Source organism: Psittacula echo, assembly GCF_963264785.1.
Source record: "Psittacula echo genome assembly, chromosome: 1".
In the NCBI taxonomy this organism is placed as follows: domain Eukaryota; kingdom Metazoa; phylum Chordata; class Aves; order Psittaciformes; family Psittacidae; genus Psittacula; species Psittacula echo.
In genome coordinates, this window is record NC_137735.1 from 60,442,700 (window position 1) to 60,463,609 (window position 20,910).

At 42.0% G+C, this 20,910-nt stretch overlaps 1 protein-coding gene across 17 annotated transcripts in view; it reads right to left on the bottom strand.

The window, feature by feature from the left end:
• Positions 1-20,910, bottom strand: part of ADGRL3 (adhesion G protein-coupled receptor L3) — a gene marked incomplete at its 3' end in the record, with an annotated part of 327,501 nt that overhangs the window by 29,067 nt on the left and 277,524 nt on the right. For 9 of the 17 annotated variants that reach the window (XM_080613903.1, XM_080613905.1, XM_080613916.1 and 6 more), the window contains 2 exons: positions 18,083-18,149; positions 16,605-16,696 (listed from right to left, as the gene is read on the bottom strand). In XM_080613903.1, coding sequence (XP_080470029.1) covers positions 16,605-16,696; positions 18,083-18,149 — 159 coding nt within the window. Of the gene's footprint in view, positions 1-2,092; positions 2,120-16,604; positions 16,697-18,082; positions 18,150-20,910 lie in introns of all 17 variants that reach the window. The other 8 variants (XM_080613914.1, XM_080613902.1, XM_080613913.1 and 5 more) reach the window with 1 other exon arrangement.

Here is a 20,910-nt window from a genome sequence, read left to right on the forward strand (position 1 = left end):
AGCATCCCTTTACCCTTTCCCTTAAGGCCTTGATTTTCTTGTCTTCCCCTGGCAATGTCAGATGTAACATAAAAATGAATACAACTATATCCAGTCTTTGCACCCCTTCCTCACTGTTTAACTCTGTTTAACTCTTTGGTTCCTCAAAGCAGATAAGCCCACAGACAGCCAGCACCTCTCCTTCCTTGTCCTCCCCACAGCAGCGTGGGGTGCTGCAGGAGGGCTCATAGGGACAAGGACCTACCTACATTTCGAAGCCACTTCAGCCTTGTAGAAACTTGTCCAGGCTTAGGGCATCTCTGGGCTTCCATCTGCTAAGCATGGGGTGAGGGGGAGAAAGATGAAGCAGCAGCAGCTTAGGGGAAAAATAAGTCCTGCAGAGGTCAGGCAGGCAAGCTCCACTATGGGGACTCCATGGCAGCTGCAGCCTTGAATCCTAGTCCTTTTAGAAAGTCTTTCCACAACCAGAAGCACACCAATGTTGTATTTATGTTGTTTTGTGCTTTTTTTTGGTCTGGATATATATTTTTTTTTTTTTTTTAAGGTATCAGAATGAAAATACAGCATTAAGTCTTCACTGAAGTTTATAAAATATAGATTATTTAACTACACAACCAGAAGAGCTCCCTAAAGTAACCATTTATTAAGGCAGTTCTTTAAAAATCACTATTATGTAGCTAGCAGACCAGAACAGCTCCTCTGAAGCATTTCCAGTCAATCCCGCTAATAAATATTTAGCATGAGGCAAATTGAAAATGCACTTTCAAAACCCTTTAGAAAAGTAGCCACTAGTTAAAGTACACAACTTCAGCTGCTTGGTATATTTTTTCCCCAAGATTCCACCATCAGTGAGAGCACATTATCATCTTAATTGCACACCAATTCAAAATACACAATATTTTACCCTAAAAAAGAACAACAAATGAAGTGAAAAACACTTTTTTTTCTTAACTCCCCTTGCTTTTATAGCCTTTTCGAAATGATCCCCAGAATATCAGAAAACTATTCTGCTCTGAAGCACAGCCAGTTCTTGAACCTGATTAAAGAACCTTTGGCTGCAGAGGTGTGCAGGAGTGAAACAGTTATTTAGTGGAAATATGCTACCTTCAGTGATGGAAAGGTATCTGTGGGTTCGAAGACCCTCAGCAGTGCAAACTGCACACGTTACAGTGTTGTGCTTCAGAAAACAAGACCTGGAGATAAAGAGGGCATGGAGATTACTATGAATAGCTCCATCCCGTATCCGCAGAAATGAAAAGAACCAAGCGATGAAAGAGAACATGGGAATGGTGCTGCAAGAATGAACACAAAGGACTCTTCACCAGAAGAACAAACTGAAAGTCTACTGCAAAGTTGATTTGCTTTTATTTGTGCTACTGTGCGTTACTTTTTGGTTGCAGGAGAAAAACCACTGATGCTCTATGGTGCACAATTTCTAGGCATTTTTGGCTTTCTTCTCAGTTTTTATTGGTGCAACTTGTGGTTTTTATTTTGCTCTTTGTACAGACTTGCTGTTGCTTTTTCACAGTTTTTCTTTCCTGTAGTGCAATTTTATATCAATAAAGAAACAAAACCATCCATATTTTGGTGTAATTGAAAATCAGAGATTTACAATTAGGGACAATTAGGTACTCCAATAAGTAAGGAGACAGTCTCCAATGCAAAGAACAAGATTAACTAGTATGGGAATCATGGGGATTACCACCCATGTACCTTTCTGGAAATTTACTTATGTATTTATGTTACTATAAAGCACTCTCAGTGACAGAGCACAGTGGACCAGAGGGTCGCTATTGGTATAACAAGTCTGTACTACACAGGATTAACTTGGGAACATTCACCTTGAGTTTATGTCCAATCAAAGAATATAAAGCCAATAAGGTGACAACTGGTTGGCAATACACATGCAGCACATTTACTCTGCATGTTAGCTGTATGCCTGACCAGTTTCCCTGTATTTCCTGCACAGTTTGCTCTTCTGCCTCAAATGCGAATGACAGAAGCTTTAATGATTTTTCAATATTGATCTGACAGCTGGTTCATGAGACCACACTGATAAATGAAATTTATCAGCCATTCAGGTCATTCTTACTTGATGAAGGGTCTGTTATCCTCATAGCTAAAGAATGCATAGACATAAAGACAAGAACACCAACATTAGAAATATAATGACATAGAGAATATAGCTTACTGCTAGTTCCCCTCCCTTCTCCCACCAGCCATCACCAAAAACAAAGGCAGACTGTCATCAGCTGCCGCTGGTACAAACCAGCCAGCCGGGCTTGCTGCCCCAGGGGATTGAAACATGACCGTGGACAATGGCTTCATACACAGAAGTAAGCATCATTAGCTGCAAGCTGCAGCTACCCCTCATGGTTCTGATCACGCAACTGACAACTGACTTTGAAATCTATTTTAAAAACTATGGGTATCTCTGGAGAAGATGAAGTCTGAAATTCCAACATAGCCACCACAGAAGGCTTTCATGCGTTCAGGTGGCAAAACTTCACCATGCCTCCAGCACTCTCCACCTGTGGGGCTGCAGTGTATCACAGAAACCTCTTTATTGCTGTTTACTTTTTCTTGCGAGTGTAACTCCCAAGTTACCAACTTCTGAGCCAGACTGCAGCATTATCTTCTTTTTTGAGATAACGGCATTAGGATCTTCCAAAGCCCTGGGTGACAGAAAGCATTAGTCTATTTACTCCCATTTCACAGGAAAGGACAAAGAAAGGACTCTGCCAAGCAACAGTGCAAAGCAGCCTGCTGCAGTGAAGAAGCAGCCATGATGAACCACTCAAAATATGCTTTGCATTTTTTGCACAAAAAGTCCCATCTTGACCCCTGGCATGGTCACAGTGGGTCTTTGGGAAAGGGAGGGAAGAGTTGTCAAATGCACTGGATTTGGCCATGCTCGTAACACTTGCCCTGACCTCTGAGCAGCAAGATAGAAGTAGAAGACAAACCATGGGGTACAAGGTAGCCATCCCCACATCACTCACATATAGGCAGTGCTATCTGAGGATAGCAGTCAGTGGCTCAGTGTCTGGATGGACACCAGTGACAAGTGCATCTCTCAGAGGTCCATATTGGGCCAGTACTGTTTGATAGCTTCATCAATGGTATAGACAGTGAGACTGAGTGTGTCGTCAGCAAGTTTGCAGATGACACAAAGCTGAGTGGTGCAGCTGACATGCCGGAGAGAAGGGATGCCAGCCAGAGGGACTTGGACAGGCTGAAGAAATGGACCCATGCAAACCTTATGGTGAAATTCAACAGGGCCAAGTGCAAGGTCCTGGACCTGCATTGGGACAACCCCTGTTATCAGTACAGGCTGGGGGATGAAGAGGTTGAGAGTACCCCTGAGGAGAAGGACTTGGGGGTACTGGTGGAGAAAGATTGGACATGAGCTGGCAATGTGAACTCACAGCCCAGAAGGCCAGTCACATTTTGAGCTGCATCCAAAGGAGTGTGGCCAGCAGGTTGAGGGAGGTGATTCTGCCCCTCTACTATGCTCTGGTGAGACCCCACCTGCAGTACTGCAGTCCTCAGTACAGGAAAGACATGCACACGTTGAAGAGGGTCCAGAGGACAGCCACATAAATCATCAGAGGGCTGGAACACCTCTCCTATGGGGAAAAGCTGAGAGAATTGGTCTTCTCAGCCTGGAGAAGACTCCAGGGACACTTACTGCAGCCTTTCAGTTCTTAAAGGGCTTATAAGAAAGACAGGAGAAACTTTTTAGCAGGGCCTGTTGTGATAAGACGAGGCGTAATGTTGCTAAACTAAAAGAGGGAAGATTCAGGCTGGACATGAAGAAGAAATTTTTTACAATGAGGGTGGTGAACCACTGACACAGGCTACCCAGACAGGTGGTGGATGTGCCATCCCTGGAGACATTCAAGGTCAGGTTGTGTGTGTCTGAGCAACCTAATCTAGTTGAAGATGCCCCTGCTCATTGCAGGGGGGCTGGACTAGATGACTTTTGAAGGTTCCTTCCAACCCAATATAAACTATTATATGACTCTGTAATCTCATCTTGAGCACCTACAACATCCCTGGGCCATAGTCCTCCCTGCCTCCCTCTCCATATTCCCCTTCTCTCTTCCTCTTTTTCCCCCTCCCGCCACTAACAGCTCCCTGCAGCTCCGCTCTAGCATCCAACCATCCCCCTCAACTTCCCTGGCTGCCACCGCTGCAGGGATATCCCCTGGTTATCAGCTGCCACATGACAGCTGCTTGCCTTAGATCTTATGCCACATCTGCCAGCCACATGAGGACATCTGAGCTACCCTAGGGCACTCAACGGCAGTGTCTAATAACACAAATGCAAAGCACATCAGCATTAGGAAGGAAAGAGGAAGCAAGTGTAGAGAGCAGGTGGCTCTACTGAGTCCCTGCTTCCAAGACACAGCAAGAAAAGCTTAGATCCTTTGGCTTATAAAAACATAGGCTAAGGCAGTGTAACCTCAGCATCTACAATGTATCTGGGGAGCCACCATGAACACAGAAAGCCATTGGTATCAAAAGGCTCCCCCACGTAGCTGCAGTAGCAGGGACCTCCAGCCCACCACAGCTGCATAGCATGATGTTGGTCAAATCCCTCTGCTTCTCTTTGCCCTCTCATCCACTCAGCCTGCAAGATCACCAGGGCAAGTTCCCGTTATGCTTCTGGCACATCTAGCACCACAGGACCAGCAGCTTCCTCAGGATGCATCAAAATTAAACGAAGACATGAGACAGTCTGGAGCTCTCAGCTCAGCAATGTGGGCAGGAGTAAGGCATGAATTTCTATTACTGTGTTCACAAGCACTAAGATTTTATGGTGAAAACTTTACTGTTGAAATGTTGCCAGTGATAGCTTATAAAAAGAGAGAATTAGGGAAATTTTTTACTCTGTTGCTGCTATCCAGGTTCTCAGAAAGTTTTTCAGTGATCTGGAATAGCCTTTCTTCAAGGCAGCTGAAGGCTCCGTTTCATCTTTCTACAGACAAAATGTAAGATTGGCAAACTCGGATTACCTTTTAGCTTGAGGCTAACACTTCAAAGAAGCTCATGAGAAAACCGTCAAAAAGACCAGCGCAGTTTTTACCCCCTTTTCAACCTGGATGTGCCTAGGACCCACCACCCAAACAAGCAAGTGCCTAAGAAGTGAGATTTTCAAAGATGCCTAACTCCCAAACACTTCAAAACCTTACATATAGGGCCAGTAGGACATAGTCTTTTATATTCCTCACAAAATACAGATCATTCCTTTTCATTTTAACAACTCAAATGTTGTAAGAAGCTTAACTCTTGTGTTAGCCACACAATTCGTGCCTGACAAAAATTATTCAGAATGGGGTTTTCTTTCCCCTTGTAAAGTCTGTGAAACCTATCAGTGCTACAGTAATACTATGTCATTATCTGTAATACATAAAAAAACATCACTTAGACAAGAGAAAAGCTTTGGAAGAGCCTTAGCTCATAGGAAAATAGAGCTGCTAACTGGAAAACTGAGATTATATTCACTAATGGTACAAGCAAATACTAGTCGAAGCAGAAATCAGTGGAAAATCTAGTCTAGCACAGCTTGAGATGCTACATCTGAAGTGCTTTCTCCAGATGTGGATATATTCTTCCAACTCCTAGCAGTAAGGGATACAGCCCATTGAATTTAAACTACATGACTGTCATCCCTCCATAGTTCATGGCAGACTGGTACCCTCAAAGAGCAATTTATTCCCTACAAGAACAGGTATTTAAGGTAGCTGAGGCTTCGCCATTCCCTGAAGAAATTCCATTCTCTACTGTCTGCTGAGGAAATCTGAATGATGGCTTCGGTGGGGGCTTCACTTTCAAATACCTGAAGTTAAAAAGCCCGTCTTTTTAATGTGGTTGCATTATTCCTTTAACTGGCAAAATGTTACCTCACCTCCCTTGTGTTTCTTCAGAGCCCAGATGATGAATAGTGAATGGTCTTCCAATCCATATAAATATCTAATTCATTTTCTAATCTTAAAAAAGCCCTGACTTTACCTTGGGGCAAAGACTTCTTAAGGTTAATTACACATCATGTAAAACTATTTCAAAATCTTATTTTAGATGTCTTTCAATTTCCCAGAGTACTTTCTCCTTCAGTGATGAGAAAGCATCGTTCATATTACCTTCTATATTCCTGTGACATTTCCAGACCAATACTTTTTTAAAATTTGCTAAAATTACCCTCCAACCTTATTTAGATGCTTAGGGAACTTCAAACTCAATGCACCCTAAGCTCAGGAACTCCTTTTGTGCTGCCTATTCTTTTAAAACCGCAGCATGTACCTTTTGGACACAAGGCAGCCAAATCGCCAGAATATACACTGACAGTCCAATACAGAGGCACAAACCATCTGCAACTTGAATTACATGGTGCAAACCACTTCCATGTATGTAGATTAGCAATATCCTGGGTTGCTAAAGCCTTCATTTCTTTTCTTTTTTTTTTTTTTTCCAGCAGGAACAGTTGAAATTTAAGGTGAATTTAAGGCAAGAATTCACCTTTACACACAGATCGGTCCTAAAATGCTGCTGAACAAAGAAAGCCTGTTATCAAAAAGCAGCTATTCAGGTCTCATTTAAAAAGAATACTGGCTGGTAGCCTTACATTTTGAAAAGAGGGTTGTTCGGCCTTTTTGTGTTTAAAAAAGTGTAGGTTTTAAGCCACATTTTAGAGTAAAACTAGGCCTTTAATAAAACTCTACACAGCTAATCAACTTCAGGAGTTATTATTTTATTTAACCTTTTATGGTTTAACTTTACCTAACTTGAATTTATCATTCTTTTGACATCTAAAAGTATTTTCCCATCCCTCCTTCATCAAGAAGAGGCTCAAGTAAGCACATGAACTTAGTGCTCAGGCCCCAAAATGACACAGTTTAACTAGTAAGCAAAAATGCCAAACTGAGTACACAGGACCTTTAGTAGCTGTTGTAGGTGATGAAACCCAAATAAAAATAGATGGATGATGTGCCCCCTCAAAAGCATTTGGAAAGACCCACGGAATTCATTTTAATATGGCGCAAATAAAGCTGAGAGACAGACATTTCCTGCAGGCAAGCACAAGAGAGAGACAAAATAAAGCGTGCTATTGTGTCTCCCCACTGCCTGCCAATATAAGGCAGTACAGATGTTTGTTTTCTTTTCCCTTTTTTTAAAAACTTCAAGGATTAGAAAAGATTGATTTATTGAACTGCTGAAAATCTACAGGAAGGAGTTGGAAAGTCCAGCAGTCCCCTCATAAAGCAAACAGGTTCATTGCTAATTAGTGAAGGAGCATCTTCATGGTGAGAAAAATCAATTGTAAGCAATAAAAGAGTGCTTAAGGGATTTTGCCTTTGCATTTTGTGACAAAGTTACCACCTCAATGGCATGAAGCCAAATGTATTCCTAATAGTCTTCCTTAGGCTGCTAGTATTTATCATGCACCTCTTCAAGCTATCATTTCGAAGTCTTATGTTCTGGCTCCTGCACCATCTTTGGCAGAAGGTGACCGGTCCCCTGGAGACCTCTGTAACCACTGTGGGAGGTAGCAGGCCTGTCACAGCTTCCTTTGCAAGAAGAAACCTCTGGGTTTGCATGTCTCGGTTGGCGTCCTACCTCCAGCATAAGGGAAACTTTATAGACTGAAAGCCACTTTTGAATTCCACCAGTATCTCTGAAAATTTTATTCAGACAAATGAGGTAAAACTTTCCTTGGTCCTATGTGATGCTCAAGCCCAGGATTTGGGGCAACCTATACCTGATATTTTTCTGCCAAAAGCAATCCCCTTCAACTCATCCAGGGAAGTTATGGCCTGCTTTTTTGAGATTTGTTCTTAATTATTGCAATTGGAAAGAGCAATTCTGTTAAGCTCATCTCATTTTCTGTAAGCAATTAATTACACTCAGAATTACTTTATTTATTTCCTTCTTCCTAACTTTGTAAAGGCACGGCATGATTATTCAAGCCACACCGATGTGTAACCACATCAGTCTGATTTTTTCCACATGATAGAGAGTCAGGAAAGTCTTTAGCCACATTTGTGTTATCCCAATAGCACCAGCAGGGCTTGCTGGCAAAATACTTTAAATGTATGGCCTTTTAAAACAATAATAATGATTTATGGGATCACAGGAAGACCTTAGGTATTTAATATCTTCCAGGATACTCTCTCAAAGCAATAACGGCTGATTGATAGTTGGTTTGGGTTTTTTTTTAATTCAGAAAGGATGACACCTGTCAGTGGGAAGATTACTTTTTTATAATCACCATTCAACATTACCACAGCCATCACAAACCCCATAGATAAACAAGCAAAACCCAAAGCCAAAACAGTCGGATATTAACCAAACCCTTCTGTGAAAAATTCAAAGAACAGCAGATTGCAACAAACAAAATCGGGTACTGCCATCAACATCACTGGGTGAAAAAGGCACCCAGAAAGAAGTGCAATATCAGATGTTTTTGCAGCATCAGGAGGGTTTCTGCCTCTGAGGTGCTTACAAACTGCACTCTGGCAAGATATAAATGTGCCATATCTTTTCTTGGTAGGAAGCATGTAAGTCATTTTGTGCCAATTCCAGGTGATTTTTCTGGGTATGCTTTAGGCTTCCTGTTCAAAGTTTGTTCATGCAGAGATGCAGATGAAGGCTATACAGGAGCAGTAGCAAGCTACCCAAGGACTAGGAAGCATGATGCTTTCTTACATAGGATCCAGGGAGGTGCTAAGCTGACCATCAGGCTTGTGAAGGCATGGTACTCTCTTTCAAGGTCATATAAAACACAAAGATCATAGCCTGAGCTCCTGTACAAGGAAAGTGAGGCAGGCAGTTTCTAATGCCCAGCTCAGTACTCCATGGGTAACATCTGAACTTTGCACAGGGGGAGGTTTTCCAATGGAGAGAAAAAGCTATTCCTCGCTTTCAGAAGTGCCCAGATTATTGGTTATCATTGCAAAACACTCCTGTCAAATTTTCTGGTGACAGAGAACACACTGCCTGCATGTCCCAAGCAGCAATAAAACACACAATTTCTTATCCAAATTTATCAAAACCTGGCTAAATTTAGACATTTATCCAGACCCAGCTAAATGGCTAACCCACTGTCTTGGGCTCTCTTTCTCTTGCCTAGGATGAGATTGTCCTTTCCTGAATAGGGAATCCGAGGATGATTCCTCTCCAGAAAGCATCCCTGGATCTGCTGTGCTATGACCCTGCTGTTCCCAGAAGCCAGGGGAGTCCAAAAACACTGCATATAACACAGCTGGTAGGGAAGGAGAGAATTTCAACACCTTATTCTTGAACACCCCTCTCAGTCTTTCTATTTTGTTAGTAAGGCTGTATGAAAATCTTAACAGAAAGCTCATTCTTTACAGGCATTGCTATTTTATTTAACTTTATAAGTCATAGGTAATGGCCAGTCAGGATTTAAGGTAATGTTTAACAGAGGTTCAGTGTGGCTCCTGTGTTTGCATTCACCAGCTTTTGTTTCAAACCCTTTGTACCTCAATCTTTACATCTCCCTTGCCAATGCACACACGTCCTCAAAGCTGCGTGGGTGCACCTCCTCTCCCTGTTTGCTGCTCCGAAGAAGGAGTCTGCACATTGGCACAGACCCTCAGCCTTCACTTCACCAGGAACTGAGAATGTAGAAGAGCAGGACTGGGCCTTCTGCACCCAGATGCTGCACTGGACATGCTTCAAGAACTGGACCCCTTCATTGCACCATGTCCTTGCTGTGCACTCCCAAGCAACTGCAAACCCAGAAGTAATGAAGATTAAAGTGCTGCTGTTCTGCAAGTCAAGTCCCCTGGGTGAACCCAATGAAATATTCAATTCCAGACCCTCTGGCATCACAAACTATTTCCAAGTTGTAGTGTCTTACACTTAAACAAAAAAAAATCTGGAAACCAACAGATGAGTTGAAATCCCACCAGAAAAAGATGAAATAATCCTTATTGTCTCCTTACTTTCACTTGTTTCTAAAATGACTACAATAAAGCACAAATTAATCTTCCTTTAGTAAAAGGATACCTGTTACAAATTATTGTTCCCCATTCGTAATGTAAGTTTTTTCCTACCAAAGGAGAAGAAATCTTGCATTTTCCAAAGTCTAACTCGTTCTTCACTGCTCCAAACCCAGGATGTTTACTCTTTCGGCATTTCAATCAGCTGAGTAAATAAAAGTAGACTGGTAAACCTCTGTTCCTGCCAGCACAATACTGCTGTGCTCAATCAAGGATTTAATTTAAGCATTTCCGCAGATGATTTTTGGAAGTTCTATTTAACCTTTGTTTTCAATTTTCTACCTAACTCTGAAGGTTTTTTTTATGACTTAAGAAACCCACAGGACTGAAACAACAAGCTTATCTGGGGGCTGGGATTAGTCACGTCTCTTTAAATAAAACACGTATGTTGAACCAAGAAAATGAGCAGATAATCACTTACACCCATACAACATATGGGAAGAGTGGGATATGGCAATGGTTTGTAAAGGAGGCATAGTTTCAAAAAGGGCTTCTCAGTTTTGTGCCTGATCCTCCTTGCCCCTTGCCTTCCCCAGCCTAGGCCACACTCCCTAGAAGAGCCCGGACTGGGCTTTGTGAGGTTTTATATAGTAATAATTAAAGTTAAGTTTTTGCATTTGGCTCCGACTTTTGGCTCTTAGGTTGCACATTCTCAGATTTATTTCTGTAAGCCTGTGAGCAAGAGAGTCCTATGGAAAAAAAAAACCAACAAACCAAACATAAAAATTAAAGGAGAATGGTGTAAGTTTTGTTTCAAGTCAGAATCTTGAGAGAACATATACTTTTTAATTTATCCATTAAATCAAGGCCGTGTGCCTTTAGTCCCAGACCATTTGTAGGTCCCAGCAAGAAGGGAACATTTGTAAGTAGCAGCCAGCAAACTGAGGAAGGCTCATTTTGGTCATCTAGGGATTGATTTATGAAGGCTGCAGTGCAGGACATTTCTGCATCATCCCCATTAATGGGATTTCAGTGTGTGTTCTTGTGAATCTGACCACAACACATAAACATGTTCTCTCCTGTGTGTTTGAAATAAATACATTTTTTCCCAGGGAATTTCAAGTTTTTGATATAGTGCTTATTCTATTGTTGTAGAAGATGGGATGGGAGCGTATTTCTACAAGAGGGAAGAACGCTGCAACAAAACTACAGTGATAAATGCCAAGATTAAACTATCTCAAGGCCTTTAATTGAATGCCTCTTTAGCAACAAAAGGAGCTCCCAGCTAAGACTCTTGGTCTCCGTTTTTGAAAGAAAGAAAATTAGATTTCCGAGATGACTTTCCAGTGGGTTTCTATTGCACTGGATGAGCTTTTCCAACAAACTCAGGACTGCAGCCCAACATGATCCTTTCTGAAGAGGTCCCCAAGAGTCGTGCTTTCTAAAGAGCATCCAGGTGGCCTGTGGCATGAGCCAAGCTACACCCTGGTTAAAAGAATAATGCAATAAAATGGGATAAAAAGAGAAGCAAGCTGACAAAGACCTTTGCCTCCTGCCTTCTTTCTGTTGGGTTCATAACTGCAGTTGGCAGCCACAGCCAAAATGTTGCCCTTCCAAAGTAAATAAAATAAAATCTCATTTCCACATACTGCAGTGCAGAAGAATGTCAGGAAGTCTCGTCTGGCTGGGGGAAATGCTAACAGACCCCACCACAATCAGACAGCACTTGGGCAGAAGGGAAGGTTGCCCACAGGAACTTCAAATGAATGGTTCTGTCTGTAAGGAAGCGAAAGAACGGCTTCTGGTCTCTGCTAGGAGAAATGAGGTTTCACCCTCTCCCCTCCAGCCATTTGGAGATGCCCTTTCTAACTTTAGGCACAGCAGTTGCTTGGCCCCATTAATGGATCATTTCAATCTGCTTATAAGTCTTGCCTTTTTTTAACTAAATAAGTGCTCTCCCCACCCAATTTTCTACCAGTTTTCCATGTAAGTAACTAATGTGTTCTACATTGTGCACAATAACAGCATATAGCAAAGACAGGACCTCAGATTTCAGTAGATACGGTGAAGAGCACACCTGGATTACAATCAGTTTAGCCTCTCTTTTTTCCCTTTGCAAACATCACAATGACTCAAACAAGCAGTATTTGAATGTCTGCAGAGAAGCACAGCACTGTCACACCACACAAAGGCATTTGAGGAGGGGGTTCATTTTAAACCCTCCATTTTGCATAGAGAATGGGGACTAAGCATCTGGAAGCATGTAGATGGTTTGTCTTGCTGCAGCATCTGGCATGGGTCGGATGAAAACCTGATGTGTAGGGACCAGAAGCAGCCACAGTACATGCCTGACCACCCAGAAAGGAGTTGACGGATGGAAAACTGAAGAACCATTTTGGACTATTCATATATAGATGTATTTTCCTTTGTCACATAAGGCTTCCTACAGGAATACGAATATAAAAAATATTCAGTGTAGTCCTGTCTAAGACAGTCTGAGACATTTCACACATCTAACATCTACCCAGCACAATGGAAAAGCTTGAAGAAGAGACTGAGCTGCTCAGCTTCTAAAATCACTCCACATGGCAGCAACCTCCAGTGAAACAGTCTCACAGCTGCTCTAAAATATTCCAGCTGGTAACGGGTCCTTGCAAGTAGCCATCTGCTAGCAAGACCGCATCAATACCACATTGATACGCCTATACTCTCCACCTTGCAGGCTACAGATGCAAACAGCACAGCAGGCTTTTGCCATCCAAAAAGCTTGTGCAGTCACTGGCTTGAAAGATCTGTCTCCCCTGCAAGCTTATAAGAGCTGGGCAAATCGATCCTCCAAAACGATGTCTTCTCGGTTACATTTGTTGACAGTTAATCAGTTTGTGCTCGTGAACAATTCTGTGTACCCTCTGCATCCCACTTATGCTCTCCTAGGCCATGAGCGAGATACAAGTGATGTGGGCAGAGCTACTAAAGGCTAAACAATGTTCCTCACTGCCCACCTCTGCTCACTTATGTTTGCCAACAAGGCATGAAGAGATGAAAGAGAAATGATCAGAGTGGACGTCAAGCACCTGGAAATGGCCATTGTAGAAGGCTGCAAAGCAAAATCCCCTCCTGCCCTGTGTTTATGGGAGGAATATGGGCACACGCCACCGAAGAGGCAGCCATTTCAGCATCCTTGTCTGTGTAGCTTCATATTGAAGATGTATTTAAAAGTCAGAAGAGATCCCCACCCTGACTGAACCCTTAAAATTTCTTTTTTAAATGTATTGAAGGAAGAAGAGAAATTGAACTTTTTCAGGGCCCTAGATAAAAGTATGCTACTTTTCGTGATGGTACATATTGTGAAATGGAGTCTAGTCTGCCCTCCTGGCTTCAGCAGCAGGCACAGAAACTCTTGCATCTCCAAACAACATATCGCATATACACAAGCTCATATCTTCTGTCCACATGCCTCAAAAGCAGGACAAGAGCATGAACCTCACTGTCAGCAGGACCAAGCCGCTGAGTCGGCTCAGTATCAACCTGAGGATGGTTGGGTGCTCTTGACACAGGGGGAAGGACCCACCCTACTTCCCACTTGAAAGTCCTGGGCTATGCTGGACAAGTTAATGTGGGTAAAGAATAAACCAGCTCTGTACCAGAACATCAAATCTCTTGCTCGTTAACCCCTGGGTAACCAGTGCTCCACCATGGAATGTCAGATTCTCCCATTCTGGCATAATAACCAGGGACTGTGTCTGAAGGTTAGAGAAGTTATTTTTACAACTTTGCACAGCACATACAAATCTTTCAGCCACACAGCATCTGGTTCAGGCACTGCCCTTTGAATGGCTTTTCTGTTGGTGCAGTAATTAAAGGTATCCCAGGTGACACCTGATCCCTTATCAAGTTCATTAATTTAAGTGGAGTTATTTGGTTCTCTATTTTCTATACTTCATAATGTATTTCTAACCTTTAAAGTGACATAGGCAAGCAACAGATTGCAGGGGAGCTTATTAACAGCCTATTAAAATATTTTATGGCCTTTATTTTTACGTTGCCATAGGGAATCAAGTATTTTGCTGTTGTTGAACAGGCTCAGGATTTATGTTGCGAGAGCTTCACCACAGCCTAACACAGAACAGTGCTAGGAAATTAACTGGGAGAACAAATTCCCATTCAGCTCTCTGTGTGCCATAAAACTGTCACATGCAGAAGGCCGCAAGGGGCTCTCCAATGCAGGCCCTTGTTTTGGTTTGGTTTGGTTTGGTCTTTTTATCTTTTTATCTTAAACTGGTAAGACAGGATGCAAGGCTCTGGGACCATGCTGACTGCCAGCAAAGGCAGCGCATGTCTTGAGAAACAGATCTGGGTGTCTTTTCACCAACTGTATAGACCCATGGAGGTAAGCTCAAAAGGACTTTGCTGTTCACCTGTGAAATAATGTGGTCTGTGGTTTTTTATTCTAGAGCTGCTGAACCTCATTCACATTTTACAACTGAGTTAGAACCAATGACTTCGGAAGAAGACCAAGATCTTACCTAGAACAAGACTACAATTTTACCTAGAAGATGACTGTGATCTTACAAAAAAGTTTTCCAGAGACTGCAAGACCCTCACATCCGTAGAAAAGCTCCCTCAAAGCCCCCTTCTCTATTAAATATCTGTGCTTTCTCCTAGCTCAGGTGTAACTGACACTGAGACAACACATACCTTGGATTTAGGCTGCTTAGGTACTCAGAATTTACAATCAAGTCCCTTCTGAAATTCTTGCTTTGATGAACTTCCTAGGGTGAGCTTGGGGTCTTCCTGAGTTTATATTATGTTTTTCTTACTTTTTCAAGCATAAAAAATCTTTTGCAATGAAGCAACACATTTGGAAGGGTATCAGCAACATACTTAGAAGTATTTAAATTGCTTGTGTTTTCAAAATGTTTTAATGAAGTCAAATCAAGAAATAGACACTCATCTGCCAAAGGAGCTATAAATTATTTCACAATGACATTAGAATTAATGTAACTAGCTGTATAAATTCCTGGCATTTTAAACAACGAATCTAGAGATTAACACAAGCAAGATTATACTGTAGGCAATTATTATTTCTGTGTTTAATTATGTGGGCTTTATTGTTATCATCGCACCCTTCCCCCCCTTTTTTTTTTAATTTAAATGTCATACTGCAAAGCTTTCTAGACAGATTTTGATGGGTAACCTTATAAAGGCTGTTCTCAGCAAGGAATCCCACAGCACTAACGCATGATGGGTAGTCACATTAATAAGTGTTATTAAATGTACCATTTTTTTAACACCTCATCCAAGACCAAATGAAGTCTGGCATCAGTACTGGACATCCAGGAGAGACTGCTCCTCTAATTTCATCTATTAGCTGATTTATGGCAGGAGAAACAGAGGCACACTGCAGAGCATCCTGCCCACAACCTGGGCAGGGACAGACATGGCGAATGAATACCCTGCAGCTCCCTGACCTCACTGAGGTCTCCTGTGCTTGTGCAGGCTCTGGTTCCCTTTCCTCCCAACCCTTGAAGAAGTAGCTACACTTAAGAAACTAAACATTCACCCAAAGGCCCATGCCAGGCTGTGGCATGCCAGTGGCACTGCATGCTTTGCCTGCTGGGAAAGTTTTAAGGGGGAATGGTGTAATTTAAATTAAAGCTACATCTGCGAGAGTAGCTCTGCTTATAAGAACAATAACCTTGCTGAGAACTGCCTTGCAAATCTGCAATTCAGTCATTGAAAGAGCTTGCTTGTTAGGCAAACTCCCTTCGTGCCTCTTCAAAAGGAAGAGAAGGGAGAACCAACTTTCAACCATGTTGTACAACACTCTTCTTTCCTGGGTGGGCAGTAAAGCACTGACTTCCAGCAATTTCCTCCTCCTGAAGTTCATTAGATGGTTTTATTAATTAGCAGGCTCCCCATCTTATCATGTGCTGCACCTGAAATCCCACTTGCATTTTTGAAGCAAGTAATTAAAGCCAGAGGTACTTGAATAAACAGGCACTGTGGAGACTAATATTCTATCAATATAATGAAGTAGCTTGCTACACAGTAAGACGCCCAAGCTCAGATGTTTAGCAAGTCCAAGGGCAATACATGCCTTGCCTAGCAAGCACATCCTCTGATGTGGGCACCCCCAGGTAAACTCCCAGCAACTATGTTGAAACTAATCAGATTCTGGGGAGAATTTGGGTCATTAAATCTGTCAGGGGCCAAAACAAACAGAAAAGAAGTAAGGCTGCCACCCTCAGAGCACAGAGAAATAGTAATGATCAACAATTTCAACACCTTCCCTGTAAAGACTGAAATAATTAGCCAGTAATTATCAGGCAAAATTTCCTTTTACACAGAGGGACTAGGAGGTTACCTGCTTCAAGGACAGCAAATGCAACTTTGCTTCCTTCATGGAAAATGCCACCACTGGCAGCCAAATCCCAATGAAGACAGTGCTTCATTATCAGCCACTTGTTGGTACCTATTAAAAACCACTCTGTAGTGCCATAACAACACATATTGCTTCTGTCATCACTGCTGCCAGTAGAGTTGGTTCCCTGTATGCTCCTCAGAAAAGAACAGGGGCATAAACAGCAGAAGACTGAAACAGGTAGAGAGAAAGCAAAAAACCCAACAACTTACTTTATATTGTCAAGACATCCAGATTCAGGTTTCAGTATGGCAGTATGATGAAACATTTTATACAGAGCAATCCCAAGGAAGATGACATTAAGCTGCAATAGGGTGGAAAGGAAAAAAACTGATTACAAGACACAAGACAACATGATGGGGAGAAAGTCAGCTTATTCTCTGTAACAGATGAATCGCTGTAGGAAATCAGCTCTCACTACAGTTTTATAGTAACTGAATTACATAAAATTGCCAGGCATTTTACAAGGTGAGCTGGCCTGTAGACTGCAGGACTGGTGATGCCACAACATTATGAAAGCTGTGGCGCTGCATATGTTACTGATACGGGGCTGGTTCCAACATCAACTGTAGTGCTTCAAATGATGTTATGGACTGAAAAATATTTGCTGTAACTGCTTTTCTGCATCTTAGAGATGTACAGTTGTGAAAAGTCATTCCAAGCATCTTGCTTAGCTAGCCCCATGGTAATGAAGCACAAAAGCATCTTTTTCTGTGAATATACGTAACAGTGAAGTTGGGCAGGGAAATCACGACATCTGAAGATGCTTAGCACAATACAAAGTTGAAAAATTAAAAGGAAAAAGAATTTGATTTGTTCTGTAAAAGATGCGATGGTGTTTCAATGCCTCAGTGTTAAACAAGTCTGCTAGTTTTTGGAAAGGAGTTCCCCAAAAAGCCCAGGCCAGGGTTTGAGACATAATCAGAAAGGGAAGATATCTTTTTATGAATGAATTGCTTAAGGGGAAAAAAACCCAACAGTTGCAGCTGGCGGCATTGCACCCCTCCTCCCACACCCTACACCCCCCCCTTATGTGAAAGGCTGCTGAAACAGCTCCCAGTTGCAGAAGAAGCAAGGACAATGTCTGCATTGACGTGAGAGTGCCTGGTTTGCTGTGTTAGCCAACCTGCAGTCTATCCAAAACAAAGGATGGTTTATTTAAGCCATATTGCAGCTATTAAAGTATAAGAAAACTCCAGCTGCCTCTAAAGTTGGGTTGTCTACCTTGTTGCTGCGTTAGCTGATACACTGGCAATATGCTAACCATGAAGTCAGATGAGCGTCAACTTCTGCCAGGAAGGAAAAATCCCCATCAAACCTCTCTTCCAGTTTGGCTTTATTTCGTTCCCCCCAGCCCAGATTTATTGCATGTTCAGTACAAAGCTTTGCTCTGGAATGCAAAAGCAGGGCAGTGAGGGGCATCAAAATAGTTTGGCAATTCTAAATGTCCAGCAGTAGAAACAAAACTCTGCAAACGCCTGTTCTGAAGCTCCCCAGCCCATTTTGATCAAGTATTTTGCAATGCCAGGAGCCTCTCCTAATGAGGGTCTAATTGCTTGTGCCAGGTGGGGTCAAAGAAGAACATGCCTTTCTCAAATTAATCTGTGTAAATTAAAGATAAAGCGTAAAGGGACAGCAAAAGTTTTATTTCTTGACCTGAGAGATGGAGTAGTTAATTAGGAGTTCTTACCATAATTATCAAGGTCGCCGGTCCTATAAAGCTCCAAATGAAGTAGGTGTCAAGTCGAAGCCAACATCTGTAATGAAACACAGGGGAAAGAAGGCATTCAAGGACTGCACCCAGGACATACATCAAGAGTGAGAGAGTGACAGAGAAGAATGTGAGCAGCAAAACACGCCGGTGGGAGACAGGAAATATTACATTGCTTGTTCATTTAAATGCTGAATTATGTGCCCAATTTCTGACAGCGCTATTGATGGAATAAGATAATTACCTCTGGAGGAAGCAGGGAGAAAATGGCACAAGGCATGGCTGCAAAGGCTTTCTGCATCTGTCAGAAGAAATACTTAGAACTGTGGGTTTTTTTAAGGAAGAGGTCTGATAAGGATCCATGGAGCTTCTTCTTTGCTTTATGCTCCTCTTTTCTCTCCAGCTTTGATGCAACACAAGCTGTCTGTCAACTGTCAAACAAGATGGCATTTCTCGAACAAGCAGATCAGAGCAAATTTGGTGCAAATAGGAAGCACGATTTGGGTAACAGAAGGCTGAGGTTTAATTAGGTTCAGCAACTTCCCCTTTAGAGCGTTTTATTTCCCTGAACCTCCGAGGCATTTTGTTTCCACTAATGTTTCGAGGGTTGCATATGGTCTGCGCTATCACATGAAGTTGATTCATGGCCTAAAACTAAATTATTAATCACTTAATTTCAACCGCATTTAATACTCCCCACATTTTTTAAAGCCCCTGGGAAATTACATTTCCATTCCTAGTTCATTGCAGGCGACAGGAAGATAGAATAGAAGTGACTGGTTACAAGACAGACGAATATAAATTCCAAGAAACTTTTGCACGATGTTTAAAATAATAATATCTTGTCATGTTTGCAATGCTGCAAATCACAGCTCCATTTATACACAGAGGACTAAGAAAGCATAAAACCACTCTTATACTAAACATCAGATGGAATTTCAGAATTAGGCAAGAGACAGGACCTGTATATATGAATTTATCATGGTGGAAGAGATAGCAGTTCTCACAAATGTCAGTTCTAGTGCACAAGCTGATATTTTTTTTGCCCTTGCAATAGACTTTGCAACGGACTTTGCAACAGGCAGAAAGGTCTGTGCCCCACAGAAGAGACCAGCCTGCCAAGAGAATAAAACATGTCCTGAACCTCTCTGACTGGGAGCAGCCAAAATATGAATAAATTCAAAAAATGTAGAGAAAGCTTCTCACTTGCCTCCCTGACCATACAAATTTCAGGTCTCACCAGTGTTGGAGACCTATCAATCTATATATAACAGTTGTGCCACTATCTGTCACAAACTAAAATGCCATAATTTCCATGACCATCACTCCTGAACTGCCTTTGCAGCTGTTCATCCAAAATCATCATGTAACAGCATCGAAATCTTAATGCAAGAGGCAAACAGGCTTTCAGAGCAACTGCAGGGAAATCTTGTTTCCTCTTCGGCTGCTGAAGTTCACGGTGATTCAGATGAAGCTGGTATTGGAACCACACGAGTGTCTAGAAACTATTTGAGTCTGATCTACTATAGGAAAGGGTTTATGCGATCATGACATCTGTGTATCACCCATAATAACACCTGAAACGTTGCCCAGTTGCAACTAGATTTTACAGAGGAATAGAGGTTTCAAGGGTAATAAAGTCCCTGTAAAAAGTCCTTCCCTCCGTCCCTGAAAGAAGACATCTGCATAGCAGCAGTTCACACGATTTCATGAAATTTCAGACTTTATACCTCCCCCGTCCCATAGGAAAAAAAGTGTAATGAGTTCTTATGCCTCAGCTGACACTTATAAATCAGGGAATACCCAGACCCACAACTTTTTTCTACTGATAATAAGAGTGCTGACGTTTGGGAGAGGACTCAGACGTGGGGATTTTTTTGTTTGTTTGCTTGTGGTTTTTTAATTAAAATAAACTGCACTTTTTTGCCAGTTTAACTTTCAAGACATCCCCTGCCCATACTTTCACAGGTGTCAGGAGCAGAGTGTATTTTATTTGCCAAGCAACTTGGTTTTCCTTCAGCACGAAGAGTGAGCCAGCTCTTGGAAAGCCCAAGGAAGAGGAAAGACATAAACCTACTCTTTACTCCTTAAAGCATGACGGCCAGCCATATGGTCACATCTGACGCAGCTGTTTCTGAATGCATATAGATTGGGATATAGGGAGAATTAGTGAAAACTGAAATACAGCATGAGGGAAAAGCTGTGCTGGGCTGAGCAAAAGAAGCGTGAAGCAACTGGTTTCCTTCTCAGACAGCTAAATGGATAAAATTTTCCACTCCATTCCCCTAAAAAATCTCTTTGGTTTTGAAGCACAATTCAGTGGCAAGAGATGGATGCTGTGGATGGGAAGCCGTGAAGGAACCAGGTCCTGCCCTCGGAATAAGCAGGGGACAGGCATGGAGCAAAAGGTCCCCTTCCAACATAAGGAAAATTAGAGCTTGAAAAAAACAGAGAAATCTAAGGAAAAGTACAGCTTGAAAAAAAACAGAGAAAACTTTTTTTTTTCTCCCTCTGCACACTTTAAAGAATGTGATGTCATTTCTGTTTGAACAGAAAAATCACCTTTCCATAAAACTGTCTATGAGAGTCTTAGGTGACTAAACGGAAAGCTGCAGGACTGCCTTTAGTCTTCAGAAGGACCTAAAAAAGCTGGGTTTTGTGGTCATCAGGGAGACAACTTTGAACACATTTAAGTCATACCTCATTAAAAATGCAAACTAAGACCAAAATATCAAAACACAGGCATCTCACCAATTGCATTGAGGAGCTGTAAATTGCTAATCAGACAAGTGCCACACTGAGCTTTT